General features: G+C 37.1%; 1 protein-coding gene across 1 annotated transcript; it reads left to right on the forward strand.

Annotated features, from left to right (window-relative positions):
* The first annotated feature begins 8,310 nt into the window (after positions 1 to 8,310).
* On the forward strand, positions 8,311 to 10,616 carry LOC113783160 (tabersonine 16-hydroxylase 1-like). The gene is made up of 2 exons (XM_027329226.1): positions 8,311 to 9,207; positions 9,993 to 10,616. Exons 1-2 carry the CDS (start codon positions 8,311 to 8,313, stop codon positions 10,614 to 10,616), a joined length of 1,521 nt encoding a protein of 506 aa, XP_027185027.1.
* The last annotated feature ends 213 nt before the right edge of the window (positions 10,617 to 10,829 follow it).

Below are 10,829 nucleotides of genomic sequence, written 5' to 3' on the forward strand. Positions count from 1 at the left end.
CGCGCGCCGCCTGCCGCCACCACCAGCTCGTCGCTTCCCCTGCTCCCTCCACCGCTGTCCGCGTGCGACAGCAGACCAGGACGCCGCCTCCTTCCTCCGGCTCTGTCCGCGACCACCGCCGTGCGGTCAACCTCAGCCGCCACCAGCTCTGCGACCTCGTGCGCCACGAGCGGCTGACCACCAGACGCGCCACACCCACCTCACTTCCCTCTCTCTCCCGCGGCCATCATCAGCTCCGCCTCAGCTCACGCCAACCTCCAGCAGCTCCATCGCCACCACCTCTTTGCCGCGCGTCACCACCTGCCTAAAATTGGCAGGTGGAGGTATTCCAATTTCCACCTTGATTAGTATTTCTCTGGTCCTTAAATTACTGGATTTTGCACATTTTTTGTGGGTTTTGTGATGGCTGAAGCCAGTAAGTAATTTGGACATTTTCTGGGTTTCATTATAAGGGTGCAATTACGTTTATTTGCTGCTTCATTTGGGGATATTTTCTGGCATCGATTTCAATGTTGTGTTGGCCGTTTGATTAATTTTTCCCTGTGACTCACCAGTGGTACTGGTTGAGATCTTTTGCCTATCGTTATTGCTGGCCGTTTGATTTCATCCCTTCTTGTATATGCACCAGTGGTACTGGTCGCGGTGATTGCTTGAAATTCTTGAAATTTGATCGAATGATATTCGGTTGTTGCTGGAATTTAAATTGGGTAATTGGCTGTCAATTTGAAACCAGTTGTTGAGATCTTGGCTGAATTTGTGTCCAATTGCTGAAATTTGTTATTTTAATTAGCACTAGCGCCACTCTTAGTTTGGTCGGCTTGTTGTTTTGGTGCATTGTTGGGAGCTGTGCTCTGGTATTGTGGGGTACTTCTCTGTACCTATTCGTCGAATTGGAAGGCTACTGTGTCCCTTCCTTTGCTTATTGCTGATCGATTGTGCCTAATTGACTTGCTTGGTGTACTCTGCCTCTTAAATTCAAGTCCTACATCTTTGGAGCATTTGTTGCACTTTTGGACTGCATTGATTCTGAAATTGACTACATTGGGACCGCAAGTGCTTATTGATTGCCATTGCTAAAAGTGTTGGGGTATTTGTATGTCCTCTAGGTGGTTGAATTGTGCATTTTATTCGTTGTGTTGGTTTTAAAATTGTTATTACTTTGAATTTCAGGCTTCCATTATTTGTTGGCAATTGTAGTCTCTTGTTGCTTAGAGTGATATCTAGAGTCCATGGTGAAGCCACGAATGGCACCAGCTCCAGATGCGAGTTAATCCACAATTTCCACTTGAGCCGCCCCTATTTTGATGACTTCAGGGAAGTACCGTCGCCCCTCTCCTTCCTTCTGCTTTTACATTATCACATTGAGGGCAATGTGTGATTTAGGTGTGGGGGGGTCAGTTTTGGGTGCTAGTATTTTTATTTTTGGTTTCTAAAGGTTTTTCCTTTATTTTTAGTTTGATATTTATCTCCCTTTTCATTTATTTTCTTTTCTTTTCTTTTCCTAGTGGTCAGTTCTTATTTGAATACCAAGTTTGATGTTGGATTGTTGTCTCTAATTCTGCTATTGCCAAGTGTTATTAACAAAAGGATATTAAATTAATGTGGTTGAGTTCATGAACATCTCTCTGGTAAATATCGGTAATTGCTTGACTTTTCCAATTTTTGGTTAACTTTTCTAAGCATAGGGAATGATAGTTGGCATTTTTTTATGTGAATTGGTCCAGTTATTAATTTTAGTTCTCCATGTTTGGAAATTTGAGGCTGGCTGCTGTTATTTTTGTGTTATTTTTAGTTATTGTGCTATATATCATAAATAAGAGTGACTGTACTCCACTAGTGTTACTACTGAGTAACCGGGGATCTTCACCTAAAGTGTCGATTTTCGCGTCAAAAGGTAGTAGTTGCTATGAGTGCGTGGTCCCGTAGCGATTGGAGCTGAGTAACCGGGCTCCTCCATCTATCAAATGTTGGAGTTCGCGTCAAAAGGCTCTAAGGGCTATAGACTAAGTCTTTTGTTATTCAAAAAAAAAAAGGAAAAAATAAAATAAAGATTGGGTTAGTATGTGAATAAGTCAGCTTGCCAGTTTGTGATTTTAATGTCGAGATTTTGGTTAATAGTTGGACCATTTGCTGATAAATGTGAGCAACCATTCCTTTTTCTTAGATTAGTTTGCTTTAAATTGGAAAAATTGGTGGTTGGGAAGCTAACCGGAGTGATTTTTCTTGGATCTTAACTGTGATGCTTGATATATGTTTTTCTGGGTATCTTGGCAATATGATAGTTAGAGCAATAGCCATTGTCAAATTTTGGTGTTCAATTGCTGTTCTTATGCTTGAGGGCAAGCATGATTTAGGTGTGGGGGGAATTGATAGGGTGTTAATTGTTGGTTATTTTATTGTTAATTTTCCCCTTTATCCTTGCCAAATATTGTTTTAATTATTAATATTTACTTATATTTGGTATTGGACTCAATTTCAGGAAGTGAAACAGAAAACTACAAAAATGAGGGACTTTTTGGAGATAATTGGGATTTCAAACAACCGGGCCCACATGGTGCTACAAAGAGATTGCATTTCCTTTGCTGATTAGGAGATTGGAGTCCTACGGGCAATAGGAAACTAAAAGCAAGGAATTCGGTAGAGCCCCACTTTTGGTTTGATTCTCAATTCCAGCGGGGACCACAGGGATAAGAAGCTTTAGTCATTGTTGGCTTTAAAAAGGAGACAAACGTACAGAGAACTCTTATCAATCAATAGTTTTAGTTTAGGCTTTTAGCATAGTTTTAGTTTTTCTTCTCTTAGCTCTTTCGCATGGTTGTTCTCCATTAATGGAGGGCTAACCTCTTAATTCTAGTCAAGGGGACAACTGAAGACTTGGTTCAACAATTACTGTGAGATCGAAATTATTTTAATCGCTTCCTCATTTATTGGTATTTATGTGTTTCCTGTTTTTAATTGTTATAGTCCTTATGTGTGATTGATTAGTGCGCAATAATTAATTATTCATATAGGCTATTTTGCTAAATAGAGGTAATTGAATCCGTAATTGTTCGTTATCTCTATCTTAGTAGCAACTGGCGTAATTGGGTTTATGTCAGGGGAGCATATGATCTAGCTTAAACAAACCCTCGTAGCGTGTTTGTTGGTTAGGATTGGGTCTTTCTAATTATTAATGCAATCTAGAAATTAAATCCTACGGTCGTACCTAGGGTTGTTTTTGGGTTAGAGAAATAACTAACGGTCGTACCTTAGTTATCGAAAAATTAAGGAAGGGTTGGTTGTTTATCGCGTGCATGACAACTATAACTAATCTATTAATAAATGTGGAATTATCTGTGAATCAATGACTAGTACCTGAACCATTTCTGATGTGTACCCTTGGCTAGAGTTTTCCCTTAATTATTCCTCTTAATCAATTATTTTCTGCAGTTAAATTATTTAGTTAGCACTTAATCCAAAACCCCCCATACTTTGGACTCTAGAAGAAACGAATTATCCCCAGTCCCTGTGGATTCGACCCTACTCACCGCTATATACAAAATCTGTATTTTTCTCGAGTAGGTATTTATTATTGCACAGGTTTGGCACCTGTCAATTTTTGGCGCCGTTGCCGGGGACTGGTGCCTGATTAATTTGTTCTTGGTAAATAATCAAAAAGCTTTACAGTCTATGGTTGAAAAAGAATATTTGCCATGTTTTCATAAACAGATTATGTTTTAATAAGAAAAGTGCTGCAATATGGCATTAATTTCATTGAGAATATTTGTCAATTTAAAAGGGTCATACAAGAAATTCTTGGGTAAAATATACAATTAGAGTACAATTCTCCTTAGGCAAGAAGAGCAAAAAACATCCAACGATATGCATTACACATAAACACAATTTTTATGGTACAAACTTGAATTACTTGCTATTTGATCTCCTTGGAGTTATCTTTACGTCCACAAAGAGGTGGAACAACTCAACAAAGTAAAAGACGGAAAAAGGGGCCTATAAAACAAAATTACTGTTTCTTAAAGGCAACAAGCAACAGAAAAAAGTCAATCTAAAAGTTGTACAATAGATTTTGATATCCCTACCATATCGTCATCAAAAAATGGATCGAAGATGAAAGGGCCTTGCCACAGAAAGATTATAATCCCCTTTGCTATTTTAATCTACTTCTGGATAAGAAAAGTCATCGTAATTTAGTGGGAACATGTGATTGTTCCCCACTTCGCCATATCTGTAGATATGTGATTTTATTGGTTCGTTCCACTAATTTTTTTCAGGAATGAATCCTATGTGCTCCTGGGAATATAAAAATGCAAGAAATATCTTCCTTTGGTGAAAATGTTTACAGGCTATTGATGTATTGTATTGATGTGTCATCTCATGTATGAAGTCTATCTTAGGTACTAAAATTAATCTTTTGAATGCATTGAAGTCGGCATTTTCTGCATCATAATTCAAATATAAGTACTTATGAATCATAAAGCTTATAATGTATTGTATTAATGTGTGTTGTCTTATATATGAAGTCCTATCTTAATGTGTTGTCTCAAACTGGTCTTCCCCTAAACCTAACTTATAAGTTAATAGGGACATTATTTGGATAAATATGAGATATCTGTATGGATTTTCAAACTCTCCACTTTTTCTCCCTTCCTTATTATAGCAAGGTTTAAAGTCTTCCTTAAATAAATTCACAAAAAAAAAAAGAATTTTTCTAACTGGTGTCCTCAAGAATATTCGTTAATACATTTAACATTCACCTAACCTACCAATATATACATCTAGTAGCAATTATTATCCTTACTTTTCTTATTTAATATTGTCTATTCTCTCTTATATTTATTTACTTTTTCTAATTAATTTTATTTTTTTAAAAATATAACATCTAAAATATATATTAACAAATGCTTCAAAAGCACTCGACCGAAAAAAAAACACACACACACACACATCCTCCACCAAAGAAGGGCATCTGCCTAATTTCGGGCTTGTTTGGAAGTGAAGTTTTTGGCCAAGTTTTTTAGCTACTAGTTTTTTAACAACTTTTGCTACAGGAACCCCAAAAAACTTATCAAAGTTTTTTACCTACACACTTCAAAATAATACACAAAAAACTTTCCCTTCAACTTTTCTTCTTCTTTTTCCTCCCCCACCCAACCAGCCACCACCTCCACCACCGCTTCTAGCGCCGGTAACTATTCCGGCCAACTTTTGCCGGCCTTTCTCTTTTTTTTTTTTTTTTTCTCTCCCTCCCCTCCCCCTTTGACCGATATGTTGGTTTCCAAAATCTCTTTTTTCTTTTTTTTTCTTTCTCCCTCCCCCCTCCCCTCTTTCCCTCTGCCTTTCCCCGCCACCTCCCCCTCCCGCAGCTGAGAAGGAAAATTGCAAAAAAAAAAAAAATTAAAAAAGGTTCTGCCGACGCTAACTGGCACCAGTAGTAACGACGAGGAGGGTTCTCGAGAATTTGCAGTCAAGAAGCCAAGAGCCCTCCTGTCTTTAGACCTGAATCTTCCGGCCGCCCCAGATCAACCTGAAGATGATTACAGCACAGAATCCAAATACCCCTTTGCATCCGCTAAGCAACAAGTTATTGTCTTCTCCGCATCTCCTCATCCCTTGGTCGATTGCCATTACTAAATAAATCAAACCCTCTATTCGATTGCGGGCAGAGGGAGAGGGAGGGGGAGCTTTTGCAGGGGTGGGGAGGGGGGTTGCGGGCAGAGGGGAGCGACGGAGGAGTTTTTGCAGGGGGCGGCGGTTTTAACTTTTGCAGGGGGTGGCGGGGGAGGGGGAGGGAGGAGGGGCGGCGGGGAGGTAGTTTCGGGAAAAGGGACAGGGGAGGGGGAAGGGGAAGGGAGGAAGGAAAAGAAAAAAGAAAGAAAGAAAAAAAAGAAAAAAGAAAAAGAAAGAAAGAAAAGGAAAAGAAAAAAAAGTTTTTTCATCTCAAAAAGTTTTTCTACAACTTTTACAGTGATCTACAGTAAAGTTTTATACAAACACTCAAAAAACTCACCTTCCAAACAGGCCCTTCATTTAGGAAGTTCAAGTATCACGCGAGACAATCTTTAATCTTTGAAAGGACATAGTCAAGATTATCATGTATTGAAGTTCTTTCAAGTGCTGCATTTTGGTTTGACTTGCAAGCTACAAAACCGATCACATCATTCGGTTACAGATTATGAACCAAATAATCCCTTCCTCAGGCACTTTAGGTCAGATCTTCCAGTTTGACTAAGCAATAAATTGTCAAAAACAATTTCACAATTCCACAATAATGAGGATACTTATGCATTCTTTGACTTTTCTTTTTTGTTTGATAAGTGGGGCATTAGGATATCATTGCCACTGGAAAGTAACAAGGTGCTATGAATATATATAGTTGGCAGTTCGAAAAGTTTTAATTAAAATTTCATACCAAACTCATAGCCATATATTATTGTCAACTTGTCATTGATCATTTTTTTTCTCTCTTCTTTTCCTTCAAAAATTGGGCGCAGTATGGTGGCTGCTTTCTGAGCTTGATGATTCATCACATGCCTGAGCCGGTTGAAGAAACTTTAACCCTTATTAAAATAAGGAAACAAAATCAAGAAAAATTATGCCGAAAAAGTTCACAGAAATCCAAATTTGTGGGTTTTCCTTATCTTATTAATTTTTGTCATGAGAATTAAAAAAAAAGAAATGATACAAGAGAAATTGACTATCAATTTCGTCAAGATGCTACTTTTTTTTTTTTTTTTTTTGGGAGAGTGGAACATCAATTCCTTTTGTAAATGCTTGTAGAAAATTTTTAAAACTAAAATCATAGTGCTAATGAATAAATTGGCACTCCCTTCACAAAATGTTCTTGATTGTTCAATAATAAATGAATAAGACCTGCATTGAAAAAAATGAAAAAAAAATATTGAGGATGGTGTGGGCCGTTGGGAACATGGGGCAAGGACGACGCGGTGATGACGAGTGGACTAAGGAGTGTGGACTGAAACAATAATATTCGGGGTTGGGGCTCATTTAATTGGGCTTATGCCACGTCATATGGGCGCGGCTTATCTGTCAAATTGTCGACTGTCGTGTGCTTTTCGTCTTGATGATTTCCTATGTTTGATCTTAGCTCACGTGCCCTGTCGGCGAGTGACAGTTCTGCTCCTTGTTAAATTATTATTATTATTATTATTTTTGTCAATGGTCATTTATCTATTTTATACCTATTTCTACTCTAATCTATTCTAGGCAGAGGGTCCAACTGGGTCTATCACCATCGGTCTAGATGGATGCACTATACGCGTATGAATTTAGAAAAAATCATTTAAAATGACAAGCCATTTATAATAACAACTAATAGGAGGTAAAGTTTGAACTCTTGACATCCCACTCCTACTCAACTACCTTGAGTCCTTGACAGGGCAATGAACTTACCATTGAACTTACCTCTTTTGTCACTTTGCCTCCCCGGGAATTCAATCGAACCAATGTACGCCCTACTCTTTATTTGTAATCAACTGCAATTGGGTCGGATAACTAATTTTGTGTCTGATTTAGTCATGTATAACTCACGTGATCATGTGAATTGACTGAGATATGTTTAAAAAATCTCTACCGTTTTGTATGTCTAACAGAAACACAAGCAGACACTAGATGATTTGGAGTTTTCATTTTCCTCATGTAAACTTCCTAAAATTTTAGTTTGTCTAACTTTTTCAGCACTTTTTAGACTATTATTTTGGATCTAAACTATCGCACTTTCTAAATCCCATTTTAGGTCATTTTTGCCTTTTTCTAAAATCAAAAAAAATTCATTTTTAACACCTTTTTATATATTTTATTTTCAAAAATTGGGCGCGACAAAAGTTTTGTCTAAAAAATTCAGTGCCATTTAATTAATTCAGATGCTCAAGTTTTGTTTATCAAACGGTTTGAATATGTTAAGATTTGAATCCATTAAATTTTCAGATGCTCAAGTTTTAGTTATCAAACAGTTTGAATATGTTAAAATTTGAATCCATTAAATTTAAGTGCTGAATTGGATTATCAAACAGGGCCTAATTTATTGAGACATATTTGAAGAAATAAGGAAATTAAGGAGGCAAAAACAAATAATAAAAACTTATAAGAGTATTTGTAATTATTCAAAATATCATGGGCTAAAAACAAATACTAAAGAAGATTTGGGCACTACCTTGAGAATATCCCTAATGGATTCCAATATTCTGGTCTACAATGTCAAACAAACGATTTTTTTCTATATCATCATCTATAAAATCAATACATCACCCAAAAAACAACACCAAAGTTGCACCTTACTCGCTTTAATCTTCAATGGAGGTCATTCTTCTCCTTATTGCTTCCCTGCTCTTCTGTTTCATGGTAGTCAAATTTCTCAAGCACCCCTTGGGAAAAAATTCAAGGTTGAAACTTCCCCCCGGGCCTTATCCACTGCCTATCATAGGAAACATGCATCAACTTTTTGGCTCACCAATCCATCATTTGCCGAGAGACTTAGCTAAGAAATATGGAGCATTGATGCACCTAAAGCTTGGTGAAACTTCAACTATCGTTGTCACTTCCCCGGAAATGGCCAGAGAGATCTACAGAACCAACGATATCATATTTGCTTCAAGACCCTCTCAGAGTCTCGCATTCAAGATCTTTTCTTTTAATTTTGCTGATCTGATATTTTCTCCCTATGGAAATTATTGGAGGCAATTACGAAAAATCTGCACCATGGAACTTCTTAGTCAAAAACGCGTGCAAAGTTTCAAATCAATCAGAGAAGATGAGGTATTCAATCTCATTAAATCAATTTCTCTACAGAAGGGATCGACCATCAATCTAAGCAGAAGCATTGTCTCTCTCACTTATAGCTTCACCAGCCGGGCAGCATTTGGAATAAGAAACGATTTAGAGACAGAAAGATTCATTCAACTTATAGATGAACTCAATGGGATGGCATCAGAGTTCAGCTTAGCTGACATGTATCCTTCAATCAAGTTGCTTCAAATGATGAGTACGCTGAGATTTAAGGTGGAAAAACTACACAAGCAAATTGATGAAATACTTGTAAATATTGTCAATGAGCACAAAGGAAAAATCAAAGAGGCAAAACAAGAAGGTGCAGAAGGCAAGGAAGATCTTGTTGACGTTCTTCTCAATATTCAGAAACGTGGAGACTTTGAACCTCAACTGGCTGATACAAGCATCAGAGCAGTTATCCTTGTAAGTACAACTCAAACTCACTAATCTTTCGAGCTTTGCACCTCAGAGAAAATTCTGTAGTTCTTTCTAGGATTAAAGGGAAAAATTATGAATCCAGTATTTTTTTTTTATTTAATTATTGCTCCAATTTGGGGGATGACAAAGATTTTGGATATAGTATAACTATATTAGTGAGTTGTGATAACCTTTGATAGCCAAATTTTAACAGCATTAATGTGAAGTTTGAACTTTTTTCCTAAACTAGAATTGATACATAGTGGTTGCCGGTTTTGCAAACAGAATACCTTCCTTAACTAGCTGAAAAATCAATATTGAACAATCCTTCAGGTACCAAACTCAAGAATAAGGAGAAACCACGAAGAGAAAAAGAAAATTAACAAAAAAAAAAAGGAAACCGGTATGATGCATATCCAATTGGTGATGTGGAAGTAATATGTTATTGTAATTAAGAAGTGGGTGGCAGTATTCTAAATAAGTTCAACAATTTGAATTAGTCAAATTCAAGATTAAGAAGGTAAAGGATCCAAACCAAAAGTCAATTAAATCCAGCGAAGATACATACCATATTTGTGGTTGTCACACAGTCCAAGAGGCCGGCCGAGATTTATTTATCAAAATTTAGGGAATCTAAAATAGTCCAATGTCACTGATGATGGTTTTTTTTTTCAGTCAAGCATCAGATGATGGTTTTTTTCTTTTTTTTTGTGGGATAAAATCAGATGATGAATTCACTTAGAGATCTGAGAGTAGAATATGTAATTTTCATTAATATTCATGTGTTTCAGGACATTTTTAGTGCTGGTAGTGAGACTTCATCAACAGCCATGGAGTGGGCAATTTCTGAGATGATTAAAAACCCAGAAATAATGAAAAGGGCACAACAGGAGGTGAGAAATTTCTACAATGTCAAAGGAAATGTTGATGAATCACGCCTTCATGAGCTCAAATACTTGCATGCAATCATCAAAGAGACCTTGAGACTACACCCAAGTGCTCCGCTTTTGTTGCCAAGAGAATGTGGTCAGGAATGCAAAATCAATGGTTATGACGTACCAGCAAAGGCACAAATAATTGTCAATGCATGGGCAATTGGCAGAGATTCCAATTACTGGAGTGAAGCTGAGAAGTTTAATCCTTCGCGATTTCTTGATTCAGAAATCGATTACAAAGGGAATAATTTTGAATACATCCCATTTGGTGCTGGAAGAAGGATTTGTCCAGGCATATCATTTTCTCAAGCAGTTATTGAGCTGGTACTTGCACAGTTGTTGTTCCATTTTGATTGGAAGCTCCCTGGTGATCTGAAACCGGAAGAATTTGACATGGTTGAGAAACTTGGAAGGACAATTAGGCCAAAAAATGATCTCCTCCTGATTCCAATTGTTTACAGTGGTTCTTGTTTGACATAATTTGACTCTATCGGGATGCCTAGGTTATGCAAATATTTGCCATCACATTCATGTTAGAGAGCTACATATCGTCAATCTTGTAGAAGCACCTATTTCCCTCCTCCATTCTTAAAATTTTGTAAAATGCCTTCAATCTTGTAGCCTTTAAAATCTACAAAATTCAGACTTTTATTTTGATTTTCTTCTTAAAATTTAAAATTTATCTTATCCATT

This window comes from Coffea eugenioides, chromosome 9 (assembly GCF_003713205.1).
Source record: "Coffea eugenioides isolate CCC68of chromosome 9, Ceug_1.0, whole genome shotgun sequence".
NCBI classification, from domain to species: Eukaryota; Viridiplantae; Streptophyta; class Magnoliopsida; order Gentianales; family Rubiaceae; genus Coffea; species Coffea eugenioides.